Consider the following 22,384-nt stretch of genomic DNA (forward strand, 5'->3'; position numbering starts at 1 on the left):
GACCCATAGATTATCTGAACTCCCAAATGAGGATATGGTGTATCGAAGTTGGCCACTTCCTTCCCAAAAAAGATAAAAGAAAAAAATCGATTCTGATAAGTTGAAATATAATTAATGAAAAATGACCCATACCAACATTCTTTAAAGGTGCATACATGCATCTGGGGTGTACGCATTAGATTGAGAAGAATCTGACCTACCGACGTACAATCTTACAGTTTCTATCATTGTATCGTATGTGAGCCAGTATTTTTATTCTGAACTCTCACATTGATCTTTACGGGAAGAACATGACATGCCCGATCTTGTTTGCCTCTAAATTTACAGCACATACTATATCTTTTGTGTGTCTAGGGATCAGCTATTGTTAAGATCGGATCTGATGCTGCAGGAACTTGTACAGAAGTTTGGCAACCTCAGTGGTTTCCTTTCGCCATGTCTTCTATTTCACAAAATTTTATATATTTTTCTTCTTTATTTTTTGGGTAATGTAAACTTTTAGACTCAAAACTTTTTGAAACCTTTACTTTTCCTCCTTATCGGGTTGGCGATGTAAGAATTTCAACAAGATAAAATAGAGATGGCGATGTATGCCTAATTTTACTATTCAAGTGGAAATAAAATAATAAACTTTAATTTAAAGCATTTGGTTAAAAAAAAAAAAACTTAATGATACTTTGGTTCAGAAGTAAACAGAATTTTTCTTCACATGGATTAGAAAATTATACTTGTTATATCTTATGTGCAAGGTTTAAAATGTTGGTATGTATCGCTTTGTCTCGATCAATATGTATTGTATCAAAGGTTGGAAGGTTGATATGTATTTTGAATTGTTTTTTTCCACATTGATTTTAATGTCTCTCAATGTATCGCCTGATATATGTTGAGGCTAGACACAATATCAATATATTTCTTTTTTAAAGTGTATTTTATTGAAACAAATGTAATTAATGGCTTCCATCGTAAGCAATTCGGTTCGGGGGTTGGATAGTGATCCATTTTTCTTTTATACAAAAGGGAATTCTTGTCTATGAACACTTGTTTAGGCTATAATATTATTTTTAGGAATCCGTGGTATCAACGTGAATTCTTGCTTTTAATGTTTATCTGTTTGTGAGTTTTATTGTCATTCTTTTTTCCTGTTTAAGTCCATCGTTTGGCATAGTCAATTTACTGGTTTTTGAAAACCAATAGCAAAAGGAAATTTGATTGTAATAGACTAGTGAAAAAACCAACTATGGGCTAACACCAATTGTACCAATAATTGATTGGTTTACAAAAGAGCATATTTGCACGGCACTAATTATGTTATTTTGTTCTTCCCAGGCTTACTATTGATTTGATCGTGAGTGTACCTATCAAAGTTTGTATTGTTGCTGATTGCCTAAACCATTGTATTTCCCCACACCAAACCTAGCCTGCTTGCTTCTTTGTCGCCATTCTCAAATATGTTGTTGTCATGCTTTGGACATGTTATAACCTTAAGTTCTTTTTTTTTTTTTTTTTTTTTTTTTTTTTTGACATTTTAGATTATGTAGATGATGTTTGGAGTTTGGACCTTCTTTATTTCTGGTTATGGTGATTGATTTTGGAATTGTCGTATTAGATGATATATATTGGAATTTTAGGCGTTGGAACTTCAATAGGCAAAGCCAGTGACGTCAGACAGTTGTAATAGAAAATGCAAGGGTATATGTGTGAATATAAAATTTTATTTTTGCATTTAAAGGTTTAAGAGTTTTGAAATTTACAAAATCAAGTCCCTAATTCTACCGATCTCTAAATTTCCAAACCCAACCCTTTGTGCTCCTCCCCTCGACCTCCTTGTCGTTCCACCACCACCGTCACTTGCAGACCTTCGTCGGTTCCTACCAACCCTCTAATAAAAATAATACTGGTTAGATAGAGAGAGCGAGAGATTTTCTAGGGTTCGGTTCTGTGGATGTGAATGGAGATTAGAGAGCAAAGGAAGGGGAATCCGTTCAGGACTCTAGATAACTTCATAATCTTGCACAACCCCCACCACCATTGCATCGCATAATGTATTTCTTATTTGAAATTTATTATGGCCACGATATTTGGTTGGTTACTCCCTTTTCATAGCTAGCAACATCATGGTCTTGGTTGTCTTCACAATGAACTCTACTTGTATATTTAGCAAAAAAAAAAAAAAAAAAACTCTACTTGTATAGACGGCTAAAGATAGGTTAGATGTAGAGTAGGCATTTATCAATTGGCTTGTTGGATTAACGATTGCGATACAGGATGTTTCTGTGCCTCCTAAATATGTTCTTAAAGTGATTTCCTCCTAAAGTTTGTTATGAAAAGTTGAATACATTCTAGCTTGAGATTGCAATCTATAGAAGTAAAGTTCTGCCTATATTTCACCCGATTTTAAAAGCCAAAGTACGTTTGTTGTGCATCCTAGATTTGTTTTCTATGACCACCCTTTATGATTTTGTAAATTTGAAAAATTTTAAACATTTAAATGTAAACATAAAGTTTTATATTCACATATATACATTTACATTTTCTATTAATTACAACTATTTGATTTATTTGGCCAAATCTTGACCATTGACAGCAATGGGCAGCCGTTGCTACAAATAAAAATTTGAAAAATCACAAAAACACCCATGGATCCTTGGACAAGGTCTCGCTTTTGCTTGCTTAATTAGTGTCTATAGTTGTTATTTTATATTATTTTAAATAGCTTAACAACATGGGTTCAAGTAAAGACGCAATAATTTTGAGGGAAATGCACATTCAAAGTTTTTATTGAAAATGAAAGCTTTAGTAATCATTCAGCCAATTGCCAATAAAAGATGCCATCGTCAATTTGTAGGTATCCATGAATGTAACTTCACACCACGATTACATATATGGGAGTTTTTTTTGGGGGGAACGATTATATGAATCAAGGTTTTTATTTTCTTGGATGGAATCCATGGATGTATAATTCTAACTTTTAGGTATGATTTCATAATTCTACAGTTTTCAAAGATGGATTCGTGATTTTATGGATTTTGAATTTGTCGATTAATGTAATCCAAAACATTCCTTGGGGGTGGAGGTTTTGAATACTGCTGAGGCCAAGCATTCTTTTTACTGAGCGGTGACAAGTAGATATCCACCCCCATTAATGTGAGTGGTGCAGCTTTCACTGAAAACAGAATTCGACTTTAGTGCTGTGCATTAATTTTGATAGAGATAGAAATTTCGACCGTTCATTGCAAGTATTGTGTAGCTCTCAAGCAATTTCCTTGAAAACGAATGTCTTAGTTACAATCCCAAGACTATTCCAAGGCACTCTTAATAATAGAATCTAGCTCCAGGTGGCCATTTTAAGAGTGGTGGGTTTTGTGCGTTCTTAGGAGCCACACTTTTGCGGCAATGCTCATTTCTCCAGTAATCTTCTTGTAATCATGGTATATATCCCTGCATTCTTCATTGACTTAAAATTGGTGTTTCAAGTGTAGCTATACATTAATAATTGATGGAATCATCTCTAGTTGGGTTACATGTTGGAGATTACTCTATTCAATTCACTCTGTTTTCTCAGATTTTTCAGTGCTTTTGGATCCCCTGTTTGTTGGCCCCACTAACCCTCCTAACCTTAAAAGGAAAGTAGGGTTGGTTCCTTCCTCCCCTGATTCACACAATCATTTGACACTTGGTCTCTCTGTTCCTTTCCCTAATAAAATAATCAAACATTTTGGTTGTTGTTGTAACCGGATAACATATAAAAATACTCAATCATTGACACATGTCTCTTCTACTCTTTTATATATACCTGCTTCCTTCCTTGTTTATTAATAAATTAATTTCATTCCTGGGCTTGTCTGAGTTGTCTCAGGCTAACGATCGATCGATATTGTTGGAAGCCTGGAAGGCAAGGCAAGACAAGAAAAGACAAGAGCTAGCTGCTGCATGCTGGTGCTGCCAGTGCTAGGGGCTGATTGATCTTCCTTCCCTTGTAGCTTTTCGTTTCCTTGGCTTTGAATACAATTACATACATATATACCTGCTTCATTCGTATAAGTCGTTGTATAACGTTGTCAACTTCCCACGCTAGCTTCCCTGTCTGTGCTTTGCGTCCTTTTCTCCCTTCCTCTTATGGATAAACAAATAGCACCAACGCCGCGTCACGCATGCATGCATAAGTAGTTAGCAAGAGATCGACGTTGCGACAGGTGCAAGCAGCCCTTTTTCAAAGACACTTGGCTGAACATACATATATTCTAAAATATATGCATTGACAGTGAAATATATATATATATATATTGGAGTTGATAAAGCGTGCATGATCTCTACAACCTGAACCGACCCTAGCAGATCATATCGAAACTTAAAGATAGGTGCAAGGCTTGCATCCTACAAGCCTCTGCTACCTTACTTTTCTCTCGTCTCTTCTCTTCTCTTCTTTTATTCTCTTTTTTTCTCTCTCTCTCTCTCTCTCTAGATCTCTCACACACATACACACAATCAAATGGCTAAATAGTTTGCCACGTGCATCATCCTTTATATGTTTCCTGATCTAACCCAGTCGTTGGAAGCGCTTCCAAATGATTCTAAATAATAATGATTTCCTTTTGGTAAGCATCCCAAATTATCATGATTAATACGTAAAATAGTTTACAACCCTGCTTTAAGCCTCCCATTAATTTGTTTCTCTAAGCAATCATTAATGCCTTACCAACAAAAATTAAATTTACTAATTCTAGTTAATTCGCTGTTAATCTGATATCAACCTTAAAATTCCAGTCCAACAAGGAAGACAAGAAACTTCTTTTCATTAATTTCTCTAATTACCAATCCATATCGGCTTACGGGTTACGGGTTACGGGTTACCCATATTAATCTTTAACCATTCACTCTAATATAAACAATTCGTATGAAACTATTTTATATATATAATTGCAAACATTTTCTGCTTTGGGTTTGGTAAGTGAGATTTTCACAGGACCATTAAGCAGTTCCATACTTCTAAATTAAGAAACATGAGAAACCGTGGATTGTTTTTCTTCAACTTTAAAAATTAATAAATCAAGTTAGTTGGGTGAGTCAGTACATATCTATAAATGTATAACCCTTATAAGAAAAGAAAAGTAGAAGAGTTTCTATTAATAGTTAACTATAATTAAGTTGTTTAGTTTAATTAAATATATCATCTGAATATAGCATTTAATATAAATAGTCACTATATATCTTTCAAATGGAGAAAGTAGTTTTACCAACAAATATGGAGAAAGCAATATAATTCATTATACTTCACGTAAGTGTCTGCACTTTTTACACCAAAAAAAAAAAAAAAACGTGTCTGCACTTTTTAATACTATTCAATTTGTAGTAGTAATTTGCAATATTATGCACAAGGAAAAAAAAATCCCCCCAATTAAAAATAATAAAGGACTAGTCTGTAGCTTATTAGGTGATGGTGTACATGATTAATCTGTCTTTGAAATCTGACATTGTGATTCATGATTTCTCACCTACCTTGTAGTAGGTAAATTTTCAAGTACAGACAGGTAAATCTTCAAGTACCGATAGTTCAAGTAATTAATAATTGACATTATGGCATGGAAAGAACAATTATGGAGGAGTAACTGATTTACCAAAAATTTTCATTTTCTCATAAGATAGCTAGTTAACTTATAATAGCTAGGCCTAGGCATGGAAATTCTGATTTAGCATTTCTGGTTTTGCAAGAGGATTAATTAGTTAATTAATTTAGAAAAGTTTTCCTTTGTCCGTACGATATCGATTTGGATTCTGGTTGGTTGTGGTCACACCACATATGAGTCTTCATACATATTTACAGATTAAATATTTTTTTAATCTAACGTGTGAATTAATTTTTCATTAACAACCACTTAACATGTAAGGTGTTCATGCCCATTAATCACTATCGGTAGCAAGTGATACAGTGATGTTTGTTTTTAGAATTTTAATGAAATATTTGTCTGCTATCCCTAACCTAACAATTACAACAAAGATTTTCAAAAACCCAAAAAGAAACAATATTGAAATAGTTGCTGCGTTTTTTCTCAACTAATGAATAATAATCGAGTATTAAATTGAAAATACTGGGATATTGACTATGATCATACCTGTGTCCACATCAAAAAACAATTCTTCGACACAATTGCCATCTCAGCACCGTTTTTTATTCGATTTGCACTGCACAGATTTCGGCAAAGAAACTTCTAATTCGACCTTCGAGCTCTACTGCAACTCGCATGGGGAGCTCAGAAGGAGAAAGAGAAAAACAGAGGCAAAGGAGAAGAGACAGAGACTGCATCTTTTTGATTTCATATTTCATATTTCTGGGCTGCTGATTTCTTCCTCCGTTGTAGCTCTTCAGTTTGATGATGGGTTTTCTTAGTTTTTGGTCTCTGCTCCTTGCCTTGATTGTTTACTCTTAACTTCTGATTTTACCCATTTAGTTCATCTCTTCAGCGACCAGTTTCTTCATCTCTCCAACGGGCTTCTCTTAATAGCAAATGCTGTCTTGCTCTGCTGCATGTTGGTCGGGATGAAAGGAGCAATCGGTAACTCGCCTGGTCAAATCGAGACTAGACACAGACTACCTGGATTAATGTGAGTTACATTTCAATCTTTTGTCCCGTCAAAATTGGAAACGATTCATGATGATAGGAAAAAGGAAAAAGAACACCCAGAAGAAGTTATTTTTTTGTTGCTCTGTTCATATTATTCATCACTGCTGTTTAATGCTGTAATCTCTAATTTATGACGTGATAGTTTTTCTTTGGTTTTTATTATTGAGAAGCAACTTTTGCTGGTTTTTTTTTTATTAGAAGGTGATAATCTACTTATTGAATGGTGGCGTTACTGTGATCCTTTTTACTGATATTGCTAGCTCGATCTGTGTTCGTTGTTTTGACATAACTCTGGATGTTTTGGTTACGAGAGTGCCTTTGAGGTGGTGGTATGCTTTGGTTCATCATTTTTTGTCTATGAGATACTGATGCTTCTGTCCAAGTAATTCCTTCTGTATCTCAATTCTTTGATTTTTATCGCTGCTTTTAGATCACGAAATGTATCAGATATCAAAATTGTGTTCAGAAGGAGATGGAAACAAAAATTAAGCTATGAGGTGCTAGAAACGTATCAATCATAGATAACAGGGTCTGAAATAATCCCTTTCTGCTATTCTGTTTTTGATGGAGTAAAGTGCAATTTCATAAGCTCAGGGTTTACATTACCTTTGCCAAACTTGATAATTTGTCTACTGAATAATAGTGCTTTTCGATGAAATACCTTGAATATTTCAGAAGCAATGTCATCCTTGTACTAAAGGAAAGTGAAGTTTTTCCTCCGTCCTTTATGGATAGGATAGTTAGGAAATGCATTCTCTAGCAAAAGAAGCATTACCTAAAACATTGAGCCTACATGTTTGACTGACTTATGATGATCATTCATAATTCTAATAAAACTGAAATACAGGGATGATTCTCGTCCCTTCCCCCTTCCCCCCCCCCCCAATTTTTTCCTCTCTAGTGTATGGCATTGGTTGTCAGCTTTCAAAAATGTAATCTATTTCTTTGGTTCTCTTAAGGTTGGATGAGATTATTAAGAAGTTAACCGGTGAAACAGAAATGAAAAAGGAAAAAGGCTGATTATTTGTTGATTTTCACCAGTGGTTAACAGCTAATAGGTTGAGCTTTGTTGATTCCTCATCAATTCTGGGGGCAGTGCTAGAAATTGTAAATTACAGGCATAATAAGGCACTTCTTATTTCTATACTGTGTTTAGATACAGTGTTTGTGAAGTGCTTAACTTTGCTTCAATGGGGTTGGGAATATAAGGATGGGAAAGTCTTATTAAGTGAACTATGCCAAGGATCTAAAACTTGGGGTCCAGGATGGGATCAGATATTGCTGATCCTGAGTTGATTCTGTTGAGTTTGGCCAATCGTGGTGATAATTTTCAGTAAACAGCAACAAAAAATCTGGTCAGCCCATTTTTAGGTAACCAGTGTCATATTGATGAGGGTCAGGACAGATGACCCAGATTTACTCACGCGAGTTTCCCAACCTGATTACCCAAAAGACATAGTGAAGTTGTTAGTGATAGATTTAAAAAGTCAATTATTTAGAAGACTACAAGTTACAACAGGATGCATACAATAAGGAAATTATGACTATGAATGTATCTTACTAATAAAATTACTTAAATTAGATTACCCCTACCACTGTTTTTTAGATTAGACCACATGAACACAATTCTTGAGTTTGGTCTGGTTCCTATAGCTTTCAGTGCCCGGCATCTTGCTTGTTGATTGACCAAAGGGCAATGTCCATTAACCAGTGAACTAGGTCCACACCACTTCTATGTCTGGGGAGAGTCATAATATGTGATGCCTTACCCCTGATTCCACCAAAAGGCTGCTTCCAGACACTGAGACATGATCCAGTGACCTTTTGGTCACAGTAGAGGAACCCTACAGTTGCACCACAACCTGCCCTCCTTGCAGACTAATGGAAAATTCCTTCATTATATTCAATTAAAAGGTTACTTTTGTGATCAGTAGGAAAGTTTGTGTCAATCTTGGAGAACAACAATGTCCTTGGTAACTAATATGAAATATTTCTTTCTTATAATCAACTGATGTCTCTAACTTTTTAGAAGTCTTCCAGCATTAGCAATTTTTTTTTCTTCTTCTTAATCCCTATTTCTTTTTTACTTCTATATCAACTGATTTGATTTTTATACTTGCTTGATCCAGTGAAGACACAAATAAAAGAAGGTTTGTTAGAAAAGATTTTAAAGATATTCAGAAGCCCTTATACATTCCAGTCCAAGATAGGAGTTCGAACTGCAAGTTGTTCTCTTTGAAACTTCTCCTTCTTCTCATTGTATGTGGCACCTTTTTAACTCTCCTGCTCTCTCCAGCAGTATATCATGTTGACCATCTATCAGCCCCTGGTTCTCGGTATGTTTTATTGCCTTTTCTCTTTATTCTTAATTCTGACTGATGTCTCAGATATGTTTTTCTCTCCAAACCCCCCCCCCCCCCCAAAAAAAAAAAAAAAAACCAAAAAAAAAAAAAAAAAAAAAAAAAAAAAAAAAAAAAAAAAAAAAAAAAAAAGAAAAGAAAAAGGCATATGCACCTCTGATCCTGTGTAATAGTTGGCATAATGGGGTTGATCATGATTTTAAGGATCAGTGTCACATCAATTCTAATTCATCTCATTTGAAGATGCAGCTAATCCAGTCTGTCACATGTAATGGATCAGCCAATCTGGTAGCAATTTCAAGTTTTGCTCTGTGGATTGGCTGATCCATAACAGTGAGGCTAAGTATCAGTTGGTATTCTACTATTGGTCTTTAAATCCTTGTTTTTTGTGGGAGCTGTATTCATCTTCTCGATCATAAAGTTGGACATGACTTGAGACATGATTGGATGATGGTGACCATCCAATCATTTGGTAGGTTCAGTCTTGACGTCCATGCAGTATGTTTTTCTAGTGAGGGTACATCCTGTGTGGGATCCAACAGACACCCTTGTGCACTATGCTACTTCCTCTCATCCTTTTGGATTCTGTTAGCTACTTAGTTCCCTTCAAAGTGACCAGTATGGCTTCAAGAAATGTTAGTTACACATGCCTTTGCTATTTTCGCTTTTTATCTGATTGTTCACAGAGTAATTTTAGCCTTGGGACCTGATTTAATTCCATGGGGATAATAAGCAGTAAATAGAAAAACGTTATTTCTGATATTTTAGAGATATTGAAGTCTAATACTACTATTAGTGCAGGCCAAGCTTTGTAGACAGGTGGATATGGGAGAGGCCCATTGCAGATCCACGTTACGTATCAAATATAGATGTTAGCTTGGATCAGATCTCAAAAATCATTGGGAGACTACCTGAGCGGATTCAAGGAATAGGACTATTAAACTTCAATGAAAGTGAGATTGATCACTGGAGGCAAGTCGTACATTGGGCTGAGCATGTTGTTGTAAGACTGGATTATGTTGGGACAAATATCACTTGGGAGATCTTATACCCCGAATGGATAGACGAAGAAGAAGAAGAAGAAATTCCCCATTGTCCCTCTCTACCTGAACCCAAGGTTCCTAAAAAGCCACGGCTTGATCTCATTGTTGTCAAGCTTCCCTGCCGCAGGTTGGGGAACTGGTCAAGAGATGTTGCTCGATTGCATTTGCAGCTTGCAGCTGCAAGGCTTGCCGCTTCTGCTAAGGCTTACCATCCTGTATATGTGCTCTTTCTGACTGATTGCTTTCCAATCCCTAACCTCTTCAGATGCAAGGAGCTTGTAGTACATGAAGGTAATGCATGGCTATATAAACCAGACTTGGGTACATTAAGAGAGAAGCTTCAGCTTCCTGTTGGATCATGTGAACTTGCGGTTCCACTCAAGGTCAAAGGTCCGTTGCAGTCTTAGCATATTCCATTAATTTCTATCATGTTTGTGATTTGTGAATCATATCAGGTGTAAAGGGAGCCTGTGGGTTTCCATCTTCAGAAAATGCATGTTTTTCAGTTGACCTCATACATATACCTTACTAGATATTTGTTTCTGCTTTATCCATCAACTAATCTATTTGGAGCCATATTAGCTGATCTAGTTTTTGCTTCTTGCATGGTTCATTTTTTTTGTGTATTAAAAAAGTTGTTGCATAGCTTAAAGACTCCTGATCTGACTTCTAGATTCTGCTTAGTAGAAAAGGTCAAATCACTGGAACACCAATACTAGTGATGGTGATAATTGCAGGATGCACCTGCCTGAATCCTTTCTCTCAATTCCATGGACTAGGTCAAGCCTCAAGTATTGTATTATTAGGTGAAGACATCAGATATCTTAAAAATTAATGAACATTTAAGTTTGATACACTGTTCTCCCTTGCAGATTATAATGACTCTTAGAGTATGCTATCAATCTACAGTCTTATGGAGAACCTACATCGAAGAGAGAGTAATAATCACAAGATTGTGAAGTATGCATTTATATAGCTCAAACCCAGACTAGCTATTTCCAGATTCTGAGGTTTTGTTTCACAATGCTTCCAGAATTTAGACAGGAAGGAACAGGGAGAAAATCATCCTACTGTTTTTGAAAGGTGGTTTCGCCCCTGAAGACTTCTAGGCTAACAAATGTCCCAACCAAAACTCCATATAAGGTAAAAAAGTAAGGTGGTTTGGCCCCTAGATTTCTAGGCTAACCAAATTGTGCCAACCAAATTATCCATATGATTATGGCCGAAACAAATAAGCATGAGGAGTCTGTATTGGATGATTGGAGGGTGGACTTTGGCTCTACGGTTAGGTTACTCGACCTAGTGGTCACAAATTCAAGTTGGGAAACAATCTCTTGCACAGCTGAGGTAAGGTATGGACATTATGACTTTCCAGACTCCACAGTGACAGGAGACTTGTGCACTAGATATGGCCCTTTCCCAGTCTATATTGGATGGCTAAGAAAATCAGATGGGAATTTTTTTTTTTTTAATTTTTTTATCTGAAACGTCCCTCATTTTTGTAACCATATATTATGGACCTAAGATCTATGATTACCAGAAGCATGGGTAAGGCTTGTGGCACTGGTTTATTGATTTTTCCAAGTAATTTAGTGTGTGACCTTTTGCAGTTATTCAAATGTTATGAAATTATATCTACTAATTATGTCTAAATATCTCTGCAATAACAGGGCAGGTTTATACAGGAAAAAAGCACCGGGAAGCCTATGCTACAATTTTGCATTCAGCTCATGTTTATGTATGTGGCGCCATTGCAGCAGCCCAGAGCATCCGTATGGTTGGTTCAACCAGGGACTTGGTGATACTTGTTGATGGAACAATCAGTGAGTATCACAGGAACGGGCTTGAGACAGCAGGCTGGAAGGTCCGGACAATACAGAGGATCAGGAATCCAAAAGCAGAGCCTGAAGCCTACAACGAGTGGAATTACAGCAAGTTCCGCCTTTGGCAGTTGACAGACTATGATAAGATCATCTTCATTGATGCAGACCTGCTTATATTAAGGAACTTTGATTTCTTGTTCTCAATGCCAGAGATTACTGCAATCGGAAACAATGCCACCCTGTTCAATTCTGGTGTGATGGTCATTGAGCCATCAAATTGCACATTCAATCTGCTAATGGATCACATTAATGAGATAGAATCCTATAATGGTGGAGATCAGGGCTACCTAAATGAAATCTTCACATGGTGGCACCGCATCCCAAAACACTTGAACTTTTTGAAGCATTTCTGGATTGGTGATGAGGAGGAGAAGAAACAAATGAAGACCCATCTCTTTGGGGCTGATCCTCCAATATTGTATGTCCTCCACTATCTGGGTCTTAAGCCATGGCTATGTTTCCGAGACTATGACTGCAACTGGAATGTAGACATACTACGGGAGTTTGCAAGTGATATTGCACACAGACAGTGGTGGAAGGTGCATGATGCAATGCCTGAGAACTTGCAAAAATTCTGCTTGCTGGGGTCAAAGCAAAAGGCAGGACTGGAGTGGGATAGGAGACAAGCTGAGAAGGGCAACTACACTGATGGGCATTGGAAAATTAAGATACGGGATCCGCGTTTAAATATATGCATTGATAATTTATGTTTCTGGGAGGAAATGTTAGGGCACTGGGGTGAGAAAAACTGGACAGATGATGATGCAGCCATCTTCCCAACCACACCTGCAGTTACCACCACTGCATCTCTCCCCAGTAACTCGTAGTGTCTCTCCAGAATTTCTTTACTTTTTCCCGCTTTGTAAAAGATGCAGGATTAATGTTTCCCCAATTTGATAAGCCTATTCTGTATACCTCCCTTTCCCAAAACATTCCCCCTCTTTTTTTTCTTGAAGAGGGCTTGAAGAGCTTGGTCTTTCCATTTATCTGAAGACTTAATTAAAAATTAATTGTTCACCATTATATAAAGGAGTCAAGACATCCCAAGTCAATCTGAATCTGGAATGTTGAATCTTAAAAAAGCACAAGTTTTTTTTTTTTTTTTTTTAAGCGAAGAGGTTATTCGTATTAAAAGAATGAAAGAATGGAGAATACATAAATCAGTGATTCAAAGCGAAAAATAGCTGTTACTTCATATACAGAAACTAACAGCAAATATCAGTTGAAGATCAAAGCTGAATCTTGATCTCCCGACCTGTAGCATCATCATCATCATCATCAACAAGTTACATCATATTTATTGTTGGTGTTGACCGTTGAGCGTTGAGCGTTGACCACGACTCAAGGTGCAATGATGCTATGGTGTTAGCTAGAATTAAATTAGGATTCCAATTACTAAGCAGATGTAGAGTTCCACTCATCTGCTTGAATGAAATTTTGAAGAGAGTAAGCATAGATGTGGTCTTTTGGTACCTCACTGCTCCATGGTACTCTCCCGGTTCGATTAGCTCCTGGACCGGTGTTTAGGGACTCGCCATAATACAGCGTTTTTAGTCCAACCTCACCGTCCCATGGCAACCACCCTTGTGGGTCGATTAGGTCCCCAAGGGTACAATTTATGAAAAATGTTCTTGAATACTCTTTCCACGGCCTTCCCAAGAAGTTCTTGTGAAGTTTAGGATTGGCATGGTACAAGTCCATGTACTCTTTTGTTCCATTCACCGTGCAATTCTGGAAAACAAATCCAGTGGTCTGGGCCGGGTGGGTCCGTCCATGGGCAGTGATCACATTGGACTCACTTTGGTCTGGTTTTCGGCTAGTCTGGCGCGGCCGGATCGAGATTACACAATCTTGGAACACTGCAGCCCCGTTGCCAAAGATGAAGTCAATATTGCCCTCGATGCGGCACTTGTTGTAGTATTGTCGTAGAGAGTTGACATAGAGTGTATCTTGGTTCCCTAGGAACTCACACTCCTCGATGATCGATAGGTCGCTCTGCGATAGAAATGCCACGGCTTGCTGCGGATCCGATCCAGCAGTGTTCTCTATCGTCATGCCTCGACCCATAAAACCGTCCCCTGAAACCCCCACGGTGGAAGTGTTGTGAGTTGGAACCCCATGGCCCACACTTAAGTTGCCGGTAATGACGGTTTTACCAATACCGTCACCCAAAAAGACTACGTGCTTCTTCCACGGTGGGACACGTACGGTCTCCTGGTACACACCAGCCTTAATGCTGATGACGAACTTGCGAGGAGCTACCAGGTTATCAGGTGCAGCATCTACCGCCGCCTGCACGGTTTTGTAACGGCATTCTTTTCCCTCCTTACAGACTGTCGCGTCTACCGTTAAGTTGGACGGAAAAGATAACTGGATGAGGGTACTGCTGGTATTGGTACTGTTATTGGTACCCGACCCGACTTCCCATATGAAATCGGTTCTCCCCGTCATGGGAGGTGTCCAAGAGTCAAGCTTGTCGCCGAAGAGGTCGTAGGAGGCCATCATGCTCAGTGCATTACCGGTCAATTCAATCAACGAATCCAAGAATGCCATTGTTTCGTTGACTTGCGGGGTATCGTTGACCTTTTTGAGGCCCGACCAGCAACCAGTCTGTGAGGCAAGAGTAGCGCTCAACCAAGCTCGGGCGGTCTTGATCCGGCCACCAATCAAGGCGTCGGCTGCGGATGATTGCCGGTTTGCAGAGTTGTTTAGGGCCTGGTAGCAGGAATAGGCAGTTATCGAGAGGTTCTTATTGTCTGAAGAGGCGTCAAGCATGGTTTTCACCATGGATTGGGCGGTATTCAACTTTGGCATCGACACGTTCATGGATGCCAGGACTATATCGATGGCCTTAGCATTCTGGGTCAAATTTGACGACTGAGTTAGTGTGGTCTTGCATGACTCGGGAGTGCTGGTGGCATTGCAGGCTTTTTGGATGACCTGATTAGGAGTTGCAGGAGGAGGAGCAGCAGATGAATTGAAAATTTCAACAAAAGAGAGGGTAAAGAAGAGGAAAAAGGTGAGAGAGAAGCGACAAGCCATGGCAATTATTGAATTTTTTTTTTCTCTCCTAGCTCTTTCCTCTCATCCGACAGGGAAAGATTTCCAACTTGCTCTTTTTTTATGCAGTTTCTCAATCTTCATGCCCCTGAGGAAAGACTTCCAGCTTGCTCTTATTTTATACAGTTTCTGAATCTTCATGTCCTCTGCTAAATGACCTTATTTTAGTACGTAAAAAATGGAGTTTATTCATGGAGGAGAATACCCCTCGGGGAAGAAATTTAGGAATTGACTAAACGAAGCTAATTTCTAGTACGAATTTCTAGCTTCTCCATTGGATATTCTAAATACACAATCCTAATGGTTAATCACAGCGAAGTACTGGATTGGCAATTACAGAGAATGTATATCCACGGCAATGGTCATTTTTCATTCTTCATAATTAAAGAACAGAGGTACTAGAAACTATATCGCGATATTTCGGGAAAAAAATATTATTTTTTTTTTTTGTGTGTTTTTTATACTATTTCTTGCACTTTTTAGGCGATTTCTCTCGCAATTGTATCACAATCTTACCAATTTTATTACAATGATTCAAGACTCAAAAGTTAATGTGTTAAATGTAATTCGAAAGAAAATCTACATAGAATAACTTATAAATAAAAAAACTTTTTATAGCAAAATCATCAAGATTAAGGAGCAATCTTACCAACTATATTCTAGTGATCTAGTTCTCAAAAGTCAACATGCCAAATGTGGTTAGGGAAAAATATATACATGAAATAATTTATGGAAACAATTTAATTATGAAGATATTTTGTAATAGAATCGTCGGTTAATCTTTCCAATTATGTCCGAATGATTTAGGCCTTAGAAGGTAACACATTAAATGTGGCTAGGTAGGAGATTTAAATGGAAATATTTATTAAGAAATAATTTAAATTATCAAAGTCAACATGCCAAATGTGATTAGGGAAGAGTGTGTACATGAAATAATTTATGGAAACAATTTAAATTATTAATGTATCTTATAAAAGAATCTTCAGAGTGATTTGATAATCGTTCCAATTATGTCCTAATGATATAGGCCTCATAAGGTAACATATTAAATGTGACTAGGTAAGAGAATTTAGAATAATTTTAAGGAAATAATTTAAATTTACCACATATTTGCATTAGATTAGGATATGCATCAAATTTACCAAAATTATTGGGTAAAAATACTCAAAAAAATTAGGGGCGAAATATCGCTGAGATATCGGCTATATTTCGCCAGTTCGCCCAGCGAACCGGGCGACATTACCGAAATTTCGCCAGTTCGCCAACAAACCGGGCGAAATTACCAAAATTTCTTTCCCTGTCCAAAAGAACAAATTTTCAAATTTTTTTTTTTTTTTAAAATAAGACTGGGAGGGTATATGAAATTAGGGGCCCAAAAGGAAAATAAAAAGAAAGGAAAGAAAGAAAGAGATTTTTTTTTTTTTAAACTGTGGCAGGGGGTCGGGCCGGTCGCACGTCAGACCGGGGGTTCCCGGTTTCTGGTAAACAAAATGTTTACCAAAAATAAGGGCAACGCAGGCCAACCCGTGCGTAGCGCGCGCCGCGCTGCCCGCCTGTGCGTAGCGCGCGCGGCGCTGCCAGCCTGCACGGCACTGCCAACAAGTGCGTAGCGCGCGCCGCGCACTACCAACAAGTGCGTAGCGCGCGCGGCGCTGCCAGCCTGCACGGCACTGCCAACAAGTGCGTAGCGCGCGCCGCGCTGCCAGCCCGTGCGTAGCGCGCGCGGCGCTGGTACGGCCGTCTGCGCCTGGCGCGCCTGCTGCGCGCGCAGTGCGCCTACAGCCCAAAAAACATGTTTTTCACCCATTTTTCTATCTGTTCACCTTCTTTTTTATCTTGGGGTGGTTCTTCTACACTTCTAACTCAAATCTAACCACGTGCAACGCTCTAACGTGAGATTTGATGACATCTTCTTCGCAAAATCAAATGTAACTTTCTCCACACACAATCTTCGCTTTATATACGTGGTATTTCATTGATCTCATACATATCATTCTACGTGCAGCACTCCGAGGTATGCAACCTTGGATACGGGCATCTCTCCCATGGAACCAAAGGTAGGCTCTCTCGACACACCATTTGTGAGATTTCGACACAATTCGACTGGATGCTCCCCATTCTATACGACTTCTGAGACTCCAGGTGTGGCTTCTCATCAGTCATCGATTTCTTCCATGCTTAAGAGGATAAAGGCTTGACAAGAGAGGATAGGGTCTTATATGTATACCTTGGGAGAAAGATTTGCACGACTGGAGAAGAAGTTCAGATCCAAGAGGGACCAGACAGATCACCGGGGTCAATCACCTAAATAGATAGTGCTAGGAGTTTCCTTTTATGCTTTCACAGATGTATTTCCTTTCAGACTTATAAAAACCTCTTATATGATTAATGAAATTCAGTTTGTCTCACTTATGTTATTGTACATTATGCATTTCTTTTGTTGTATTAGTAATTGTAAATGTTTAGTTATGACTTATAACTCATAATGACAACTCACAACCATTACTCTCAACAACGACTCTTGACTCAGACTCATACGACAACACACGACGACAAGACGACTCAGACTCATGAGAGCTTACTCTCGACAATACCTCACAACAAAGACTCAATCACAAAGACGACTCACAACGATAACTTTCAACTCAAGACTCAACTCACAACTCAACACACATACACAACTTAACTTTAACCATGACTACAACCCAAGTACAAGTCATAAACTTTAATTATTGTGCATTATTCAAACTTGGTATTTTATGCTTCATTTATTCAAGTTTCTAATCCAAGTTTCTATTATTCACTTCTAAGAAAGATTTAAGTCACTTCTGGATCTATGACTCAAGGATGCCCCTACTATATCACATGAAGTTAGGACTTGTATGAACCAAGACTTTGATATCACCTCTGTCACACCCCACCCAGCCAGATCCGGCCATACCCCAATACCCGTGGGGGTGATACGCCGCAGGACCTAGGTTCAGTGACAATTCCATCCAACACAAGATATAGCATAATTAAAAGGACAAGAATAAATCAAGTTCAAGTATAAAGTTATCAAACTTGATTGATCAAAAGGTTACAGTCATCCATATATCTAACGTTAATCAAAATGGACATCAGAGTTTGAATGAAACATAGTTTGTTGTAGCGGAAATTAAATTAAACTAAACTGATTCCCTAATGGAATCCAACCTCATAAGAATAGTCTTTGCACAGGCATGAAGCTCCATGCAAGTCTACATCTTCTTCAGTCACTCCTTCAAGAAAGCCTGCCGACGACGAATCCTCCACTTGGAAGGAGTTCTCATAACCTGCAGAATATTCTAATAGAAACAAACATACAAAAAAGAATGAGTTCAACAAAACTCAGTGAGGTCAACTCAACATCTTATCATACATTCGTCCACAAGATTCCACATCATATCGTGCATTCGTACACAAGATCCCACACCACACATATAGTTTGAGTATCGATAATGTAATTAATGATACTGATATGATGTATGAATGATTATGATATTATGCTCCTAACTCTATCATGAAGTCTCTATGGTAGACACGCATTAAGTTTGTACACCAATCTCCTTTGGGCGGTCTCAATCACTCTCCCTCAACAAGAGACGTCTATTGGGTTCTCCGCGGTTGTTGGGTAAAGTCCTGTCAAGCCATGGTTGGGGTATAGGTCACCACTCTCTCACATCACCGTTTGGTATGAGATTGGCACGTGTCAAGGATAATCTTAGCCCAGTGCAAAGTCATACAGTCTCGTACTTATATGGTCCGGATATCTCCCCTCATGCCTAGTGCCCTTTTGGTTCAATACATTTCCACCTATGAATGGAATCCTCAACGGGAGGTATCTATTGGATCCCATTCCTTAACCCAGTGGTCGTCCACATATAATGGACAGGATGCTCTCCATGTCCTCTCACGGATCATTTCACCGGTCTTGAGCGCCCAGGAGCCCTTATCTATTATATGCAACCCTACCTCTCTATGATGATAGTGGGCCTGCTTGACGCTCAGGACCCAGCCACTAACATCACGAGTTAACCGGCTTCAATACCCCTGCCGGAAGGATAGTAGGATTCGTGAGGTTACCTAGCCAAACACTTATAGACACTTAGCATTCATGTACTTAAGTCTAGATGCATACTCATGTAAGTTCACTAGGGTAATGGGCGAACCCACAACCCTAGTTTGAAACATAAAATAAAAAGAGTAATTTAATTCAACATCATCCATATATCTTCATATCAATGATTTAGAATTTGAAAGTAAAAGAAACACTCAATCCATTCAATCTCATCCATCCCATACATTCTCATATTGTTTTCAAAGAATATTCCCACACATAATCACAAGATAATAAATATTAAAAACAAGGCAATATTATCAATAATGAAATTTAATTACATAATTAAACATGCAAGATAAGGTTGAGTATATTCCTCACCTTTTTAGTTAGCATAAGCTCTCCAAGGTTCCACAAAGTCACACTTACAAGTGGGTGATTATAATCAAAATAAGCCTAATCATGTAAGAGGATCATTAGACATAAATTAGAAGTCAATTGGGTTTTGATAAAGTTCCCAAAATAACTCAACAAAAGCCTAATCTGCCAACTAGTTTCGAACCCACATTTCTCAACCTAGTTTCGGCAAAAATCAAATTTCATCATCGATTCGAAGTCGAATAGAAATGAAACTTTGGGAATGTCTAATTGGCAGCAATAGGGTCCTAAGTATACCTTCAATTTAATCTAATTCCATCTCAATCAAAAAGCCCCAATTTTGGGCTCTCGCGAGTGCTCTCGGCTGGGTCTGAGAGCCAAAATGCAAAATCGTTTGCAAGGACTCGCACAAATCACTTACAAACCAAAGGGAAACATAAATGAAACTATTTGCAAGCATTCAAAACACCTATCAAGCAACAACTACTCAAATCTATCATTTATTGCGAAGAACTACTCCAAAAACTAAGCTTAAAGAAGAGGGTTTGATGATTCTTACATTTCCTAACGTTTCCGCAATGATCCGGGTGTTAGCAAGCGTCCAAATGGTTAGAAACCTTACTTTCCCTTGGTTTCTCTTCCTCCTTTAGCCTCAGCTTCGTACTAGCCTTCTAAAATGCGAGTATGAGAGGTTAGAAACTCAAAATAGGGTTTTAAACATGAAAAACCTGATTCTGCCCCGAAGCTGGAAAATGGCTGGGGGGTTGGGGCGGTCGACCGGCCGTTCAACCGGTCCTAAGTTGACCCCTCAAATGGACTCCGATTTTGGTGATTTTTGGCTTGTTGGAAAGATCTTTCGACGATCTTCGATTTGATACCATATTTGCGTCAATCGGATTCTCCATCGCCGATCTACGGACGTTCCAAAATCACCCTTTTTACACCATCGAGATTAATCTTTTTCTTCACTTAAACTTTAGGAGAGTTGATGAGTCATCATAAGGGTCATCCACCAACCCTTTAGGCTCCACTTGAATGGTCTACATTTTCCGTCAACTCGAGGCCCGATTTTCTCGATTTTGAAGTCACGGGTTAAAGGGGTAGAAATCCGGGGGATTTCACAGTATGCACCACTGTTTAGCCATCTATCACTCCTTAGTTTCGTTGAAAATTCTCTAGAGAAACCTTGATAGAGATAAAGACTTGGATCCTCAAGCTAGATAATTAACAAATGTATTACTAGTTCTGCTTACAAGCCGAAATTCCAGCAGGTTGTCCTCCGACTTGACATTGCTATGTGAATATCAGTTTACCAAGAAGGGAAGAAGAAGAAAAAAAAGAAGACTGTAGTGACACATGAGCAAGGCTGCATTAGGCCATCCCCTATAGATGTGTTGCATCGGCATCCGGATGTAGTGATAGTAGGCAAAGATGCAAGCTAGTACGAGTAAAGAACCTAGTCTGAAAATGTAGGATTAGATTGGCATCTTGAAATATAGAAACTTTAACAAGTAAGAGCTTCAAATTAATAGATATTATGACGAAAAGAAAGATTAGTATAGCTTGAATTCAGGCAACTAATGGAAGGGTAAAGAGCCGTTCCTCCTTTTTTTCATTAAAAAATATTTGATGGTTGCAAATTGTCACTGCAGTATTTGGCGGTTATAATCCAATCCCCCTTAATTACGTCATCGACGCTCGATGTTCAAATTCTAGCAAGTAACGTATGGAAAAGTATTGAACTGGCAATATAGGACCACACTGGCTTACAAAGAGGGATTGAGGTAGATTCCTCTTTTTCACTTTGATTTATTGAGACGAAGGGAGATTTTTCTTTAAAGGGCTTCACTCCTTTTTCTTCTTCGCGTTTCTTCTTCCATCTCCAATTAGGGTTCGCAACCACCATCGCATGTTTTATTTCTCTTATGTGCAACCCATCACCTCGAATCCTAGCGATCGACTTCTTCTCCGTTGTTTTGGAAGGTAAAGTTATGGTAATTGAATTCTAGCCATGGTTTTTGTTCATTTTCTTTCTATTTCTATTCAGTAAACTTTAGTTCATCGCAAATCTCCAGGCAGATACGTCGATAATTGGAGATAATACTGAAGTTCAAATGATTTGACTTCAATTGGGAAATTTTAGATTGCATCTTGCGAAGGATTTTATCCCATCCCCAAGGTTTGTATGTCATTTCAAATCATGTTTATCTATTTACCACTTTGGTTTTGAAATAGTTGTAGGTTTTCAAGTCGTGGTTCCATTTTTGTATGGCTTCACTTGTATCCATTCCTTGTGAATAGTTGATTTATGTATGCCATGATACAACGAATTTACTGGAAGTTGAACCCTAGCCGTGGCTTTTGTTCATTTTCTTTCTATTTCTATTCAGTAAACTTTAGTTCATCTGCAAATCTCAGTCAGATACGTTGATAATTGGAGATGATACTAAAGTTCAAATGATTTGACTTCAATCGGGAAATTTTAGATTGCATCTTGCCAAGGATTTTATCCCATCCCCAAGGTTTGTATGTCATTCAAATCATGTTTGGTTAGATAAGTTCTCGTGTATCTATTTACCATTTTGGTTTTGAAATAGTTGTAGGTTTTCAAATTGTGGTTCCATTTTTGTATGGCTTCACTTGTATCCAAATTTACTGGAATTTGAACCCTAGCCATGGCTTTTGTTCGTTTTCTTTCTATTTCTATTCAGTAAACTTTAGTTCATCTGCAAATCTCAGGTAGATATGTCAATAATTGGAGATAATACTGAAGATCAAGTGATTTGATTTCAATAAGAATCTTTAGATTGCATCGTTGCCTAGGATTTTATCCCATCCCCAAGGTATGTATGTCCTTCATACCTATAATTGGTTAAATAAATTCTCATATCTCTATTTACCATTTTGGTTTTGAAATAGTTGAAGGTTTTAAAGTTCACTTGATTTATGAATGCCATGATAC

At 38.0% G+C, this 22,384-nt stretch overlaps 1 protein-coding gene and 1 pseudogene across 1 annotated transcript; one reads left to right on the top strand and one right to left on the bottom strand.

Moving 5' to 3' along the window:
- Positions 1-6,152: 6,152 nt before the first annotated feature.
- LOC149008802 (UDP-glucuronate:xylan alpha-glucuronosyltransferase 1-like) lies at positions 6,153-12,918 on the top strand. Its single transcript, XM_089164062.1, has 4 exons — positions 6,153-6,600; positions 8,750-8,956; positions 9,782-10,413; positions 11,694-12,918. Exons 1-4 carry the CDS (start codon positions 6,524-6,526, stop codon positions 12,731-12,733), a joined length of 1,956 nt encoding a protein of 651 aa, XP_089020188.1. The 5' UTR covers positions 6,153-6,523; the 3' UTR covers positions 12,734-12,918.
- A 383-nt stretch (positions 12,919-13,301) lies between these two features.
- LOC149008803 (putative pectinesterase/pectinesterase inhibitor 51 pseudogene) lies at positions 13,302-14,948 on the bottom strand (annotated as a pseudogene).
- Positions 14,949-22,384: the final 7,436 nt, after the last annotated feature.

Source organism: Hakea prostrata, chromosome 7 (genome assembly GCF_041222555.1).
Source record: "Hakea prostrata isolate BN-2017 chromosome 7, UWA_Hpros_2, whole genome shotgun sequence".
Classification (NCBI taxonomy): Eukaryota; Viridiplantae; Streptophyta; class Magnoliopsida; order Proteales; family Proteaceae; genus Hakea; species Hakea prostrata.